Below are 18231 nucleotides of genomic sequence, written 5' to 3' on the forward strand. Positions count from 1 at the left end.
CTCCACTGTCTTTTGAGCATTTACCAGCAGGTTGTTTTGACTGCACCAAGTCACCAGATGGTGACCTCCTGCCTGTATACAGACTGTATTATCTTCTGTTCTGGTACTGCTCTGCCAGTTGCTGCTGTGGCCCAATTTCCCCACAGAGCAAGGTTAATAAAGTGATATATTAAAGGAGAGCTCTGTTTTTTTACAACCTGGATTTTATTATTATTATTTCCAGCTTTAAATATGATTTTTAAGTCACCCTGATAAGTTTGGTTTGATATACATGCCCTGAAACGATAATATGTTTTGAACTGCGACCTGAAAACGAGGAATACGGGGCATGTGTAATGCTTGTATGTAAGTCCTGTAAATAGCTTATTCTCTGACCCGCAGCAGCTCATATCCTTATTATATCATAGAGACAATGAGAAAATGAATGATGTATTTACCTTGGTGCAGCTGTCTCAGCCTGTTCTGTTTCCTGTCCGTCACATTGGTAGATTGCAGCTCCCGTTCCCCCGCTGCTCAGTTTGTAATCCATATGACGTTATTCCATACGGGCGTCCATTGAAATCTAATGAATCGTCTATATTCTTGAAAACATAAATAAAATATCAGCAGTGTTTAGCATGCTAGGCTACGTATCGGCTAAAGAGTAGACCCTGCAAGTCCCCCAGATATGCTTTGACACGACCCTAAAGGGTCTTTTCACATTTATATTATTATTGCTTATCATTGCTTATTGTGATGGAAATCTATTGATTCTCAATCAATTAAGAAGACTCGAAAGGATTGACTTATAATATAACACAATGTGTGAAAATGCCATCACACTTATCGTTTTCTCTTTACAAATGTATATTGTTATTGCTAGCTTATTTGCTAGTTTATGCTATGTTTCATACTTATTGGGTGTTGGTATGTCCTGCAGAGCCTCCTGGCCTAAGAATTTCACATGAGTGTACTTGTGCAAACGGAGTGACGATAAACATCTTCTCTTCTCTTCTCTTCTCTTCTCTTCTCTTCTCTTCTCTTCTGTAAATCTGGGTCCATCCAGTTCTATTATATTATATTATATCTTACCTGACCTTACCTTACCTGGAAAAACTTTCTTATATTCTTTTATGCTTAGTTGAGTTTTAATTGTATTCTGTTCTATTTGAACCTTATCATATCATATCATATCTTACCTAACTTTACCTGAAAAATCGTTATTCTATTCTATTCTATTCTATTCTATTCTATTCTATTCTATTCTATTCTATTCAAGATTCAAGATTCAAGATAGCTTTATTGTCTGTCACACAGTGACAGAAATTCTCCTTTGACAGGCTCCATAAAGTGCAGCTCAAGAATACATTTCCACATTAGAAACACACATAGGTCACATACATTAATACATACAATAAAAACAGACATCAGACAAAGCAGTGTTTAGAAAATGTAGTGCCTATTTAAAAAGTCCAGTCATTTAAAAATAATAATAAAAACAATTATTCTACAACTATTCTATTCTTACTTTACTTAACTTTACCATAAAATACTTTCTGCTATTACCATACTTATAGGTACTGTTTCCACCACCAGGTAGCGCCCTGCCCTCTCTCTTCAGCCCCCCCCCCCCCCCTCTCTCTCTCTCTCTCTCTCTCTCTCTCTCTCTCTCTCTCTCTCTCTCTCTCTCTCTCTCTCTCTCTCTCTCTCTCTCTCTCTCTCTCTCTCTCTCTCTCTCTCTCTCTCTCTCTCTCTCTCTCTCTCTCTCTCTCTCTCTCTCTCTCTCTCTCTCTCTCTCTCTCTCTCTCTCTCTCTCTCTCTCTCTCTCTCTCTCTCTCTCTCTCTCTCTCTCTCTCTCTGATGACAGTTTCCTGCAGCAGGCTGCTGCTCGCTTCAGATCAGGATGTAGGCTACGAAGGGGAAAGGATTACTACACTTACAGCCTACAGCTCTGTGGGAGTAGGCGCCATGAGACAGTGAATTTGGCTTTTGGATTTGTATTTGTGTTCCTGGAAGGCCGCATGTCTCTGGCGGACAGTGGTGAGTTGTTTGTTTGCACACAGCACAGAGAGACAGGCGGCGACACAAGTTGTTGTTTGAGTGGGTTTACGCAGTGCTGCTAAAGTAACAGCTGTGATACGTGTCGTTCTGTCTGCTGTGGAGAGAACGTCACGTTAGACCAGACTCCGTTCAAAAGTCTGGCAATTTAATGTTACCTTGCGTATCGGCGGCGGTACACGCTGCCCAAAACATGACTCAAGATATGTTTTGAGTCGAGAGGAAATACCCTTCGATTCGGCACACATGTAAGCATTTCAACAGCTCTCATCTCAGTACAATCTCAACTTTTCCACTGTGTTCACGATGCGCGGAGCCGCCCACGGCGGTGTGTTTTGGGGAGAGAGGACTGCATGACAACAGTCCAACCCCTTCTTAAAGTTCAGCTGTTGTTCAAATAAGTGTTGGCCTGGCTTTTGGATGTATGCCGAATTGGAAAGTATCGGCTACTGTTTCGTTTCTGATCTTAACTCATCTTCTAGCGGGTACGCACCTCTCCCATAAATGCAAGGTAACACTAAACTGTCGGATTTTTTAATTGAGCTTGGTTGCTGCATAGATAATAGTCCTTGAGGTGACAGCTCAGCCTGCAGCCTGAAGTAGTTCTCAACGTGCGGTCCATGGAGCACCAGGGGTCCTTGAAGGGGTTCCAAGTAGAGAATATAGAAGAATGGCAGTTCTGATCATAGTTTCACTGTTAGCTCTCAACCTACAGATAGTTATGGAATTCTAGACAAAATCACATCTAGCAATACAAATATTCTCAGATTTGGTTTGACAGAAAAACAAAATCAGTCTGTGGCCTTAAAATGTGGACGCAACTATGGCTCCTTGATATGAAAAAGTTTGAGAATCACATGTGTTGGAATAGGGCTGAAATCAATATCACAATAATCAACGATCACTTGTCTGCCTTTGGCTTATGATATTTCATAGTTTCTGTGTGATAAATGTATTATAGGATTGCTATCGTTCTTTTTCATAAACAGACTACCTACAGTTTTGCTAATGGAAAGAAAACAGTACCGTACACTGATATTTACAGTAAACATCCACCCAAATTGTCTTTTCAGAGGGGAAATGAGTAACAGTGGAGTACAAGGAGCCGGGTCCGGGGCGGCGGGTTCGATGGGACCGGGTGTGGGGCCAAACGGGCTGGCCGGCGTCCCCCCAGGCAGTCCAGTGAGCTCCACGCTCATCCCACCACTCGCCCCGGAGCTGGAAGAGGAGCCCCAGTCCTCCCTGGCGGACGTCACCCAGATGTGGATTAAATTTGCCAAGACGTTCGCCGTCATCTTCCCCATCTACGTCCTGGGATACTTTGAGTTCAGCTTCAGCTGGGTTCTGATCGGACTCGCCATGTTTTTCTGGTGGAGGAAAAACCACGGCGGGAAGGACTACAGGATCAACCGTGCCTTAGCATTCCTGCAGCATGAGGAGAAGGCAGCCAGGCAAACTGTGCCTACTTCTGAGCTTCCACCATGGGTGAGTCCTGTACAATGATTACAACACTCTTATTAACACGTTGAGTGCCATGGACGAGATATCTCGGCTTACATGATCCAACCGTTAAGTGCCAAGGACGAGATATCTCGGCTTACATAAACATTTGTTTTTTTTGACGGGGACATCGATCAACCCCTTTTACGTCTCCTATAGCAGAATTGGAGGAAGAGAATGTGTATAATCTATTTTACCGACCAGCTAGGTGGCGACGGTGCCCTCCCGACAGAGAGAAAGTCAACCAAAAGCAGCCGCCTCAGGCGGGTGCTTCCTCCATTCACAAGGAAATGGCTTGCCGATTTTACAGTCATCAGTCACCAGACTCGCCGCTCTCGGGCTGCGCCAGCAGCAGCACACGGGGGATTGCAAATTTGCATAATATATTATGTGTAAAACACACTTTGAAACGCCCGCAGAAAGGCCAGAATCGCACGCATTCCGAAAACCCAGAAACGAACGAGCCTCATTCTCATACACTCGCTGCCAGGGAGGGAGGCTGCTCAAACTCGCTGCCAGGGAGCGAGGCTGCAGCGAGCTTGTGACAAACGCAGGCTGAAAGCCACTAGACACGCCCACGGAGGGAGGAGTTGAAGGAGAGGGCGTTCGGAACTATATTGTTTAGATGTCTGATCTCTCACTGATGCCAAAAATAAATCGTTAAAGTGACTGTTCTGCCTGTTTGATTGAATTTCACAAAACTGCGATTATCTCAGCTTCCACTCTCAGACAGCTGAAACCATGCTGTACTCAACGGCTAATATCTACATAACTACTAACTCTACAAACTAACTCTTTTAGACAGAGAAAGCACACATTCTATTAGTACTTTTGTGAACTTTGTGTTCACAAACTCCAAGCAGAAAAGAATCCTCGGCTCTTTTAAAATGAGCCAGAATCCTCAAAAAACGGCCTGGCAGAAGCTACCTACAGCATTGAAAAAAGGGCTGGCAGTCAATGTGTTAATACTATTTATTCTTATCCAAAATGTTGCACTCTAACCAGACTATCTCAAGTTTCACATTCTGACCAGCTGAAAACATTGTAGACTAGAATAGGATCCATAGATGGGGACTTGGACTTGCGACTTGGACTTGAGTCGCCCTTAAGTCACACACACAGTGACTTGAGACTTGGCTTGAGACTCGTCCTCAAAAGACTTGACTCTGACTCGAGATATGGGACTTGTGAACAATCTTTATTTTAATTTTTGGTTGCATTCACATTAAGGAAATGTCTACTAATAATAATGTCAACTTATCAATGCTGATACTGTATTCTAATAGATGAAGGAGTGAGGATAACACAGTACATGCTTTGAATCCCTTAGTTTTAGCTCTGCAGTGTTCTAAGCAGACTGGATGGCATCCAGCAGATGATAGAACACTCATTCATAAGAGACTTGACATCTCTCATTAGGAGCTCCAGATATGAATTTATGCAATTTCCAAATTGCAGAGGCTACAATTAATTGCTGAGAGAGGCGTCCAAAAGAAGCTGTTTGACTCCATCTTTGGTCCATGAATCAAGTACAATATTGATTAAAAAGCTTTCATCCTTCTCAAACTCAGAAAGTCCTGCACACTGACGTCTTCTCACAATCATACGTTTCCTCAATATCATTCATCTCTAATTGCTGCTGCTTGCAGCCAAAAGGTCTAGGTGCTAGAGATATTTTGGCCACAGCCAAAAATCGACTGGTGTTTGTTTAACCCGTTTCCTGCATTTCTATATGGTAAACGTGCACTAGTAGAGATAGGTTTCCAGGATTAGTATAATTTACTGTCTTTCTACAAAACAAAGTACATCGCAAAACACACCCTTATGCATTCCTTTTCCACATTTAACCAAATCAAAGGACCGGGCAGGCGGCCACTCTGTAAATTTCCCTGTTTGGTTTCATGGTCAGTCTCTCCAGACTCCTCCATGTGAGGCTTCATGGTCAGTCTTTCCAGACTCCTGCATGTGAGGCTTCATGGTCAGTCTCTCCAGACTCCTCCATGTGAGGCTTCATGGTCAGTCTCTCTAGACTCCTGCATGTGAGGACTTTATGGTCAGTCTCTCCAGACTCCTCCACGTGAGGCTTCATGGTCAGTCTGCATGTGAGGCTTCATGGTCAGTCTCTCCAGACTCCTCCATGTGAGGCTTCATGGTCAGTCTCTCCAGACTCCTCCATGTGAGGCTTTGTGGTCAGTCTCTCCAGACTCCTCCATGTGAGGCTTCATGGTCAGTCTCTCCAGACTCCTCCATGTGAGGCTTTGTGGTCAGTCTCTCCAGACTCCTCCATGTGAGGCTTTGTGGTCAGTCTCTCCAGACTCCTGCATGTGAGGCTTCATGGTCAGTCTCTCCAGACTCCTGCATGTGAGGCTTTGTGGTCCGTCTCTCCAGACTCCTCCATGTGAGGCTTCATGGTCAGTCTCTCCAGACTCCTCCATGTGAGGCTTTGTGGTCAGTCTCTCCAGACTCCTGCATGTGAGGCTTCATGGTCAGTCTCTCCAGACTCCTCCATGTGAGGCTTTGTGGTCAGTCTCTCCAGACTCCTGCATGTGAGGCTTCATGGTCAGTCTCTCCAGACTCCTCCATGTGAGGCTTTGTGGTCAGTCTCTCCAGACTCCTGCATGTGAGGCTTCATGGTCAGTCTCTCCAGACTCCTGCATGTGAGGCTTTGTGGTCAGTCTCTCCAGACTCCTGCATGTGAGGCTTTGTGGTCAGTCTCTCCAGACTCCTGCATGTGAGGCTTCATGGTCAGTCTCTCCAGACTCCTGCATGTGAGGCTTTGTGGTCAGTCTCTCCAGACTCCTGCATGTGAGGCTTCATGGTCAGTCTCTCCAGACTCCTGCATGTGAGGCTTCATGGTCAGTCTCTCCAGACTCCTGCATGTGAGGCTTCATGGTCAGTCTCTCCAGACTCCTGCATGTGAGGCTTCATGGTCAGTCTCTCCAGACTCCTCCATGTGAGGCTTCATGGTCAGTCTTTCCAGACTCCTGCATGTGAGGCTTTGTGGTCAGTCTCTCCAGACTCCTGCATGTGAGGCTTTGTGGTCAGTCTCTCCAGACTCCTGCATGTGAGGCTTCATGGTCAGTCTCTCCAGACTCCTCCATGTGAGGCTTTGTGGTCAGTCTCTCCAGACTCCTGCATGTGAGGCTTCATGGTCAGTCATTCCAGACTCCTGCATGTGAGGCTTCATGGTCAGTCTCTCCAGACTCCTGCATGTGAGGCTTCATGGTCAGTCTCTCCAGACTCCTGCATGTGAGGCTTCATGGTCAGTCTCTCCAGACTCCTCCATGTGAGGCTTCATGGTCAGTCTTTCCAGACTCCTGCATGTGAGGCTTCATGGTCAGTCTCTCCAGACTCCTGCATGTGAGGCTTTGTGGTCAGTCTCTCCAGACTCCTGCATGTGAGGCTTTGTGGTCAGTCTCTCCAGACTCCTGCATGTGAGGCTTCATGGTCAGTCTCTCCAGACTCCTGCATGTGAGGCTTTGTGGTCAGTCTCTCCAGACTCCTGCATGTGAGGCTTCATGGTCAGTCTCTCCAGACTCCTGCATTTGAGGCTTCATGGTCAGTCTCTCCAGACTCCTGCATGTGAGGCTTCATGGTCAGTCTCTCCAGACTCCTGCATGTGAGGCTTCATGGTCAGTCTCTCCAGACTCCTCCATGTGAGGCTTCATGGTCAGTCTTTCCAGACTCCTGCATGTGAGGCTTTGTGGTCAGTCTCCCCAGACTCCTGCATGTGAGGCTTTGTGGTCAGTCTCTCCAGACTCCTGCATGTGAGGCTTCATGGTCAGTCTCTCCAGACTCCTCCATGTGAGGCTTTGTGGTCAGTCTCTCCAGACTCCTGCATGTGAGGCTTCATGGTCAGTCATTCCAGACTCCTGCATGTGAGGCTTCATGGTCAGTCTCTCCAGACTCCTGCATGTGAGGCTTCATGGTCAGTCTCTCCAGACTCCTGCATGTGAGGCTTCATGGTCAGTCTCTCCAGACTCCTCCATGTGAGGCTTCATGGTCAGTCTTTCCAGACTCCTGCATGTGAGGCTTTGTGGTCAGTCTCTCCAGACTCCTGCATGTGAGGCTTTGTGGTCAGTCTCTCCAGACTCCTGCATGTGAGGCTTCATGGTCAGTCTCTCCAGACTCCTCTATGTGAGGCTTTGTGGTCAGTCTCTCCAGACTCCTGCATGTGAGGCTTCATGGTCAGTCTCTCCAGACTCCTCCATGTGAGGCTTTGTGGTCAGTCTCTCCAGACTCCTGCATGTGAGGCTTCATGGTCAGTCTCTCCAGACTCCTCCATGTGAGGCTTTGTGGTCAGTCTCTCCAGACTCCTGCATGTGAGGCTTCATGGTCAGTCTCTCCAGACTCCTGCATGTGAGGCTTTGTGGTCAGTCTCTCCAGACTCCTGCATGTGAGGCTTCATGGTCAGTCTCTCCAGACTCCTGCATGTGAGGCTTTGTGGTCAGTCTCTCCAGACTCCTGCATGTGAGGCTACATGGTCAGTCTTTCCAGACTCCTGCATGTGAGGCTTCATGGTCAGTCTTTCCAGACTCCTGCATGTGAGGCTTAATGGTCAGTCTTTCCAGACTCCTGCATGTGAGGCTTCATGGTCAGTCTTTCCAGACTCCTGCATGTGAGGCTTCATGGTCAGTCTTTCCAGACTCCTACATGTGAGGCTTTGTGGTCAGTCTCTCCAGACTCATTCATGTGAGGCTTTGTGGTCAGTCTCTCCAGACTCCTCCATGTGAGGCTTTGTGGTCAGTCTCTCCAGACCGCTGCATGTGAGGCTTCATGGTCAGTCTCTCCAGACTGCTGCATGTGAGGCTTTGTGGTCAGTCTCTCCAGACTCCTACATGTGAGGCTTTGTGGTCAGTCTCTCCAGACTCCTCCATGTGAGGCTTTGTGGTCAGTCTCTCCAGACTCCTCCATGTGAGGCTTTGTGGTCAGTCTCTCCAGACTCCTGCATGTGAGGCTTCATGGTCAGTCTCTCCAGACTCCTGCATGTGAGGCTTCATGGTCAGTCTCTCCAGACTCCTGCATGTGAGGCTTTGTGGTCAGTCTCTCCAGACTCCTCCATGTGAGGCTTCATGGTCAGTCTTTCCAGACTCCTGCATGTGAGGCTTTGTGGTCAGTCTCTCCAGACTCCTGCATGTGAGGCTTTGTGGTCAGTCTCTCCAGACTCCTGCATGTGAGGCTTCATGGTCAGTCTCTCCAGACTCCTCTATGTGAGGCTTTGTGGTCAGTCTCTCCAGACTCCTGCATGTGAGGCTTCATGGTCAGTCTCTCCAGACTCCTCCATGTGAGGCTTTGTGGTCAGTCTCTCCAGACTCCTGCATGTGAGGCTTCATGGTCAGTCTCTCCAGACTCCTCCATGTGAGGCTTTGTGGTCAGTCTCTCCAGACTCCTGCATGTGAGGCTTCATGGTCAGTCTCTCCAGACTCCTGCATGTGAGGCTTTGTGGTCAGTCTCTCCAGACTCCTGCATGTGAGGCTTCATGGTCAGTCTCTCCAGACTCCTGCATGTGAGGCTTTGTGGTCAGTCTCTCCAGACTCCTGCATGTGAGGCTACATGGTCAGTCTTTCCAGACTCCTGCATGTGAGGCTTCATGGTCAGTCTTTCCAGACTCCTGCATGTGAGGCTTAATGGTCAGTCTTTCCAGACTCCTGCATGTGAGGCTTCATGGTCAGTCTTTCCAGACTCCTGCATGTGAGGCTTCATGGTCAGTCTTTCCAGACTCCTACATGTGAGGCTTTGTGGTCAGTCTCTCCAGACTCATTCATGTGAGGCTTTGTGGTCAGTCTCTCCAGACTCCTCCATGTGAGGCTTTGTGGTCAGTCTCTCCAGACCGCTGCATGTGAGGCTTCATGGTCAGTCTCTCCAGACTGCTTCATGTGAGGCTTTGTGGTCAGTCTCTCCAGACTCCTACATGTGAGGCTTTGTGGTCAGTCTCTCCAGACTCCTCCATGTGAGGCTTTGTGGTCAGTCTCTCCAGACTCCTCCATGTGAGGCTTTGTGGTCAGTCTCTCCAGACTCCTGCATGTGAGGCTTCATGGTCAGTCTCCCCAGACTCCTGCATGTGAGGCTTTGTGGTCAGTCTTTCCAGACTCCTGCATGTGAGGCTTCATGGTCAGTCTCTCCAGACTTCTGCATGTGAGGCTTCGTGGTCAGTCTCTCCAGACTCCTGCATGTGAGGCTTCATGGTCAGTCTCTCCAGACTCCTGCATGTGAGGCTTCATGGTCAGTCTTTCCAGACTCCTGCATGTGAGGCTTCATGGTCAGTCTCTCCAGACTTCTGCATGTGAGGCTTTGTGGTCAGTCTCTCCAGACTCCTACATGTGAGGCTTTGTGGTCAGTCTTGTCACTTCATGCAATATTATGGTGTTGTCATGGCGATGGTGAAACACAAGCATGTAGATGACACTGCTCCCAACAACAAATTGAGACACAGTGTCAAAGATCTATAAATTACTTCCTGGCAACTAGATACTCCAAAGTGGCTAAAGCAGCCATACGAGACAACTGCTCGGGCGCTGTTGCACACTGGTAGTTGCCCCAAAAGTTGCAGTCTCTTTATCTTGAAATTACCAGCTCTGCAATGCTTCCTAGAAGACATTCCACTTTTTATTTTAATTTTTTTTTATTTCAGAAGTGCCCTGTTCACATTCACATTCACACCTGGAAGCTGACCCGTACAACCACATGTCTGATCTGCTGGCCACTGAGCAGCTCCACTGGAGCAGTTGGGGTTTAGGGCCTTGCTCAAGGGCACCTCAGTGGTGGTAATGAGTAAGGGCTGTGCAATAAAATCGATACGGCAATATATCGCGATATTTGTTTCCGCAATACTGTATCGATATTTCAGAAAGAATATTGTGATATATCGCCATATCGATTCTTTGCACAGCCGTGTGTTCAGTGACACAATAATAATACTTTTTTCACTGAACGTCGTAACACATTCAACAGTAGTTTTGACTCAATTTGTCCACTAATTTATCAATATAAAGTGATGACAAGGTGGTACAGTACAGAGCGAGTTGTATTTTCAGCTGTATTTTTTAAATTTTCAGTCAATTATGTACAGTATCGCAATATCTATTGTGTCGCAATACAATCGTGTCGTGACCCATGTATCATTCATGATACGTATCGTGTCGTGAGGTCCTTGCCAATACCCAGCCCTAGTAATGAGGGAGGGGCAAGCACTGCCTTTTCACTTTCCCCACCCAGATTTATCCTGCCGGTTCCGGGGATTGAACCAACGACGTGCCGGTCACAAGCTCGCTTCTCCAACCTTTAAGCCACCACTGGTGCAATGGTGCTTGAACTAGAGACACTGATAAGGTGACAATAATAGCATTCGCAACAAGGGATAGAGAGCAACATCTCTGACACATGATCGTCTCTATTTTCATGCTCAGTTCAAAGAACACTTTAATTGCTCGTTCAGGAGGGCGGCGTAAATAGCCGTCGGAAAGGTCACTCATCTGGCGCTTTTGTTGACTTTCTTAAATGCAGTTATTATTTAGCCTTTATTATTTGACCAGGAATGGCTTTCTTGTTTTGCTCAGGAGTACAAAAAAACTTTAATAGGCGATTTTTTTTTACATTTGTTGTCTGCGCAGCCCACCACTAACTGCTAAATTAAGATTCAAATTAAAATGGAAAAGATAATAATTTGTAAAAAACAAAAGTGATTTCATATGGCCCTATCAGCACTACAACAGAGTGTTGAGTTAGTTAGAAACCCCAGCAGGATGAGTCTGTAAGCATCTAATCTTCACTTTGACTTTTACATGACGTGCAGGTGAATGGCAGATAAAGTATCTGTGTGTGAAAGGACAGGAACACACTGTCAGCTGAGTCTCTCTCAGGGGTCAAAGTTCACCGCTGACTGACTGCTTGCTCATGATGTGAAGGATATGCTAATCTGTTCACTTCCTTTCTCTAAAGTGTCGAGTTCACTCAGGTTTCCTTTCATCAGACAAACAAAACATCAAGACACTTTGTTTCAGGGCTGTCAATCAAACTCAAGTTCATCACATCAGCATTATGGCTGCTCTCTCTCTCTCTCTCTCTCTCTCTCTCTCTATCTATCTATCTATCTATCTATCTATCTATCTATCTATCTATCTATCTATCTATCTATCTATCTATTAGGGATGCATGATATATCAGCAATCATATCGGTATCGGCCGATGTTAGTCATTTTTTAATATATCGGCATCGGTCCGATGTTGCAATGCTAATATCGGTTACCGTATTTTCCAAATGCTTTGGAAATAAAGAAATGCATTACTTTTTAAAATTCAGTCTTTATGTGTTTTTCAGCATGTGCAGATTTTTCTAATTATTTAAAAAAATCTTGTTTAGTACCAATGTACATACATACAATACATTTTGTATAGTTGTAAACCCAACATGAGGTCTGCATCGTGTGGAACACAAAAATGTCCACTTCCAAGACAAGCAAAGTGGAGAATGTGCGAGCAGCTGCAGCAGTTCACTCACACAGAGCAGGAATGTGTGAAGATGACTCAAACCTCACCTCAAGTCCTCCCAGACAGACGTGTGTTTAAAACCATTCTGTATTGTACCTGGAAAGCATCTAGTCATGTGACAGTGCTATAGTCATGTGACAGTGCATCTAGTCATGTGACGGTGCTATAGTCACGTGACAGTGCTATAGTCACGTGACAGTGCTATAGTCACGTGACAGTGCTATAGTCATGTGACAGTGCATCTAGTCATGTGACAGTGCTATAGTCATGTGACAGTGCATCTAGTCATGTGACAGTGCATCTAGTCATGTGACAGTGCTATAGTCATGTGACAGTGCTATAGTGTGACAGTGCTATAGTCACGTGACAGTGCTATAGTCATGTGACAGTGCATCTAGTCATGTGACAGTGCTATAGTCATGTGACAGTGCATCTAGTCATGTGACAGTGCATCTAGTCATGTGACAGTGCTATAGTCATGTGACAGTGCTATAGTGTGACAGTGCTATAGTCACGTGACAGTGCTATAGTCATGTGACAGTGCTATAGTCATGTGACAGTGCTATAGTCATGTGACAGTGCTATAGTCATGTGACAGTGCATCTAGTCATGTGACAGTGCATCTAGTCATGTGACAGTGCTATAGTCATGTGACAGTGCATCTAGTCATGTGACAGTGCTATAGTCATGTGACAGTGCATCTAGTCACGTGACAGTGCTATAGTCATGTGACAGTGCTATAGTCACGTGACAGTGCTATAGTCACGTGACAGTGCTATAGTCATGTGACAGTGCTATAGTCACGTGACAGTGCTATAGTCATGTGGCAGTGCTATAGTCATGTGAGAGTGCTATAGTCACGTGACAGTGCTATAGTCATGTGGCAGTGCTATAGTCATGTGACAGAGCTATAGTCACATGACAGTGCTATAGTCATGTGGCAGTGCTATAGTCACGTGACAGTGCTATAGTCATGTGGCAGTGCTATAGTCACATGACAGTGCTATAGTCATGTGGCAGTGCTATAGTCATGTGACAGTGCTATAGTCACATGACAGTGCTATAGTCATGTGACAGTGCTATAGTCATGTGACAGTGCTATAGTCATGTGACAGAGCTATAGTCACGTGACAGTGCTATAGTCATGTGACAGTGCTATAGTCACATGACAGTGCTATAGTCATGTGACAGTGCTATAGTCATGTGGCAGTGCTATAGTCATGTGGCAGTGCTATAGTCATGTGACAGTGCTATAGTCACGTGACAGTGCTATAGTCACGTGACAGTGCTATAGTCATGTGACAGTGCTATAGTCACGTGACAGTGCTATAGTCACGTGACAGAGCTATAGTCATGTGGCAGTGCTATAGTCACGTGACAGTGCTATAGTCATGTGGCAGTGCTATAGTCATGTGACAGAGCTATAGTCATGTGGCAGTGCTATAGTCACGTGACAGTGCTATAGTCATGTGGCAGTGCTATAGTCACATGACAGTGCTGACAGTGCTATAGTCACGTGACAGTGCTATAGTCATGTGACAGTGCTATAGTCACGTGACAGTGCTATAGTCACGTGACAGTGCTATAGTCACGTGACAGTGCTATAGTCACATGACAGTGCTGACAGTGCTATAGTCACGTGACAGTGCTATAGTCATGTGACAGTGCTATAGTCATGTGACAGTGCTATAGTCACGTGACAGTGCTATAGTCACATGACAGTGCTGACAGTGCTATAGTCACGTGACAGTGCTATAGTCATGTGACAGTGCTATAGTCACGTGACAGTGCTATAGTCACGTGACAGTGCTAAAGTCATGTGACAGTGCTATAGTCACATGACAGTGCTGACAGTGCTATAGTCACGTGACAGTGCTATAGTCACGTGACAGTGCTATAGTCACGTGACAGTGCTATAGTCACATGACAGTGCTGACAGTGCTATAGTCACGTGACAGTGCTATAGTCATGTGACAGTGCTATAGTCATGTGACAGTGCTATAGTCACGTGACAGTGCTATAGTCACATGACAGTGCTGACAGTGCTATAGTCACGTGACAGTGCTATAGTCACATGACAGTGCTGACAGTGCTATAGTCACGTGACAGTGCTATAGTCACGTGACAGTGCTATAGTCATGTGACAGTGCTGACAGTGCTATAGTCACATGACAGTGCTGACAGTGCTATAGTCACGTCACGTGACAGTGCTATAGTCATGTGACAGTGCTATAGTCATGTGACAGTGCTATAGTCACGTGACAGTGCTATAGTCACGTGACAGTGCTATAGTCACGTGACAGTGCTATAGTCATGTGACAGTGCTATAGTCACGTGACAGTGCTATACTCACGTGACAGTGCTATAGTCACGTGACAGTGCTATAGTCATGTGACAGTGCTATAGTCATGTGACAGTGCTATAGTCATGTGACAGTGCTATAGTCACGTGACAGTGCTATAGTCATGTGACAGTGCTATAGTCATGTGACAGTGCTATAGTCATGTGACAGTGCTATAGTCATGTGACAGTGCTATAGTCACGTGACAGTGCTATAGTCATGTGACAGTGCTATAGTCATGTGACAGTGCTATAGTCACGTGACAGTGCTATAGTCATGTGACAGTGCTATAGTCATGTGACAGTGCTATAGTCATGTGACAGTGCTATAGTCATGTGACAGTGCTATAGTCATGTGACAGTGCTATAGTCACGTGACAGTGCTATAGTCATGTGACAGTGCTATAGTCATGTGACAGTGCTATAGTCACGTCACGTGACAGTGCTATAGTCATGTGACAGTGCTATACTCACGTGACAGTGTTATAGTCACGTGACAGTGCTATAGTCACGTGACAGTGCTATAGTCATTAGAGATGCTGCGATCGAGATTTTTCAATTCCGATCCGATTTCGATATTTTAGCTCAAAACCGATCCGATTCCGATCAAATTTCGATACCCGATTCGATACCGATTTCGATCCGATACCGATACAGCACATATTTAAGTCTCTCTATGCTGTCTGATAGCTAGCAGGCAACAAACATTTTTAGGGTTAGTATGTGTGTGCTTTGGTAATATAGTATGTAAACGATTTAGTTCATCTAATTCATTTCCATGACTTTTCCATAAGTTCTTAACCTGTATTTTATGCACACCTGGGGTAAAAAAGAAGAAGAAAGAAAGGGCAAATGTTGTGAGCAAAGATGGATGATTTAAAATTCCATAGCTCTGACCTAAGCAAATCTGACAACACTATTGTGATATAATATATTTTTTTTGTAAAGTGTATCACTCAATAGTCAATACAAAAAATAATGGCTTTTATAGAACCGAAAGCCTAGCTGCTTTCTTATTGGCATGACGGCAACATATAAGCGGTCTGAATTTTGCATGGGGCCAGTTCTATAGTGAGGCATGGAAAGCCTCACTATACGCCATCATATCTGTGTCGTTTCACTTTTGACTGAAAAATGATGCCTGTAGTCTAGATTAAAGAAAATACATGTATGTGATGTTGACAATTATGTAGGCTATGTGCGCATTCGTTTTCCTTATAGATCGAGTGCTCCGCAGCTAGCTACGTTAGCTTGCATGTAACGTTAACGTTAGTTGATTTTGGAGACACAAACCCTGGACGTTTCATTTTGAGTAGGCTAATGCATGAGGTTCTCTATGGTTTACGCCAGCTCTGGGAGTATGAAATGCTTTAAATGCGGGGGTTTTGGTCACAACAAGCTTGTGGAGCGCTGCCCTGCAACTAGATAGCCTAACCAGCTAGCTAACGTTAGCCCCGTTAGCCATCATCACAACAGCTAACGTTAACGCCAAAACAAATCCGCTGCCTCATCCCCACGTTTGGTTTAGCGTAACGCCAGCTCAGACTTTCCCCTAATCTCAGAAACCTTGCGGGACATGTATTGCAAATTGCAATAGTGGTTGTTTTGTTATAATTTGAAACTGTCAGACAGCCACACTGGGGGCGGCCATGTTTGCCAGTCTATGGTGCGGACGCGTGATTTCGAATCGCACATAGGTTAAGGACGGGTGTGTCTGACGTTTTGGCCCTGGCCATCCTAGGCTCAACGCGGCCTCTGTGTGCTGCTGCTGCTGCTGCTGCTGCTGCTGCATGCTGGATAGAAATCCTGGAGCGGAGTCATGGAATGGAGTGCTTATATCGGAGCCTTGGATTGGATCGGTCATTTTCGCTGGAATCCGATCCGATCCGATCCATGTTTTTTGGCTGATATCGCGCCGATATCCGATCACATGATCGGATCGCAGCATCTCTAATAGTCATTTGATTTTATTTGATTTTATTAATTCATGCTTGCAGTGGAGCCAAGGCCCCACTGAAAAACTGCAGAACTTTACAGAGAATCATACATAAAAGATAAGCTACATACAAAACAAATTTTAGGTTAAGAATATTTCAGGGCAGCAAAGCAAGGGCAGGTAGCAGTGTATTATTTTTCATTGTCATTGAACAGTCTGACTGCAGTATGCAGGGTTGAATTTTTCAGCCTGCTGGTCTTGGCCTTGGGTTCAGCCAGCTTGTGTTGGTTCCTCAGTGTCCTGGCAGTGCAGCTGCCTCGTGTTGGAGGGAGCAGGTCATGCAGAGGATGTTGCTCATCATGCATGTTCCTGACCAGCTTCACTGCAGCCTCCTCCCTCCTGGTCTGGAGTGACGGCAGGGGTTGTGAGATCTCACCAGCTCTCCTTCTGATCATTTTGCAGGCACGTGTCTGGACTCGCTCTAGCTCTGCCTGTTGTTTTTTAGAGCATCCCACCAAGAGCACTGAGCTGTATTCCAGACACGGCCTGATGAGAGTGGTGTAGATGGTGATGAGGTCATCTGCAGGTAGACCGTGTCTCGCCATGACAGTGAGATAGTGCAGCCGCTTGGAGGCAGTTTTTATTGCTTTTTCGATGTGCACATCTCCAGTCAGCTTTTGATCCAGGTGGTATCCGAGATACTTTGTTGTTTCCACAACAGGAACTTCCTGTCCCCCCAGCATCAGCGGGGGGGGAGGTTGTGGTGGGTCCCGGGCAAAACATATGCGCAGCTCAACTGACTTTTTCCCGTTGAGCGTCATTTTGTTCTTTGCTGCCCACTCGTCCAGCCTTTGTGCCTCCAGGCGCATTGATGTGTCTGACATGATGTTGGATATGGGAATGGCTCTCGACAGCCCGATGTCATCTGCATATCCCACATCAAGGGTGTCCTCAAACACAGCATGTGACAGTGCTATAGTCATGTGACAGTGCTATAGTCACGTGACAGTGCTATAGTCATGTGACAGTGCTATAGTCATGTGACAGTGCTATAGTCATGTGACAGTGCTATAGTCATGTGACAGTGCTATAGTCATGTGACAGTGCTATAGTCACGTGACAGTGCTATAGTCACGTGACAGTGCTATAGTCATGTGACAGTGCTATAGTCACGTGACAGTGCTATAGTCATGTGACAGTGCTATAGTCATGTGACAGTGCTATAGTCACGTGACAGTGCTATAGTCATGTGACAGTGCTATAGTCATGTGACAGTGCTATAGTCACGTGACAGTGCTATAGTCATGTGACAGTGCTATAGTCATGTGACAGTGCTATAGTCATGTGACAGTGCTATAGTCACGTGACAGTGCTATAGTCACGTGACAGTGCTATAGTCACATGACAGTGCTATAGTCATGTGACAGTGCTATAGTCATGTGACAGTGCTATAGTCATGTGACAGTGCTATAGTCATGTGACAGTGCTATAGGGGAAACTCTTCTTATAAAACAGAGTCCAGGCTTTCAGATTTGGAAACTCTCCATCATTTCAGACATTATTTCTGCCATAGCGTTTCTTCATCTTCTTGCTAAATGATAAAGTGTTGGATTGTACATTCTGGACCTTTTACACACGTGTGTTTGTGTCACCAGTGATTTCTGCTAATGTCATCATGTCACCGAGTTCACTGTTCATTTCACTCTAGAAGACTAGAACAGTCGAGCTTAGACAATTATATAACTGTAAATAAAAAATAATAATTATGCAGCTACACCAGGAATATCAAAGTAAAAAAAAACATGTATATTGATTCATGGAATATAGACAAACACACCAATATCTTTCATGGTATTTACATGAGCACATTGTACACGCCCCTCAAAGAGAGTGCAAAGGGACATGTATAAATCAAGATCACAATGACACAA

The 18231-nt window shown here is 45.6% G+C and overlaps 1 protein-coding gene across 1 annotated transcript in view; it reads left to right on the top strand.

The window, feature by feature from the left end:
- The first annotated feature begins 1896 nt into the window (after positions 1-1896).
- Positions 1897-18231, top strand: part of esyt2a (extended synaptotagmin-like protein 2a) — a 148792-nt gene continuing 132457 nt past the window's right edge. The window contains exons 1-2 of the mRNA XM_083653608.1: positions 1897-2019; positions 3111-3522. Coding sequence (XP_083509734.1) covers positions 3118-3522 — 405 coding nt within the window. The 5' untranslated portion in view covers positions 1897-2019; positions 3111-3117. The remainder of the gene's footprint in view (positions 2020-3110; positions 3523-18231) is intronic.

This window comes from Poromitra crassiceps (genome assembly GCF_964638095.1).
Source record: "Poromitra crassiceps genome assembly, chromosome: 17".
Classification (NCBI taxonomy): Eukaryota; Metazoa; Chordata; class Actinopteri; order Beryciformes; family Melamphaidae; genus Poromitra; species Poromitra crassiceps.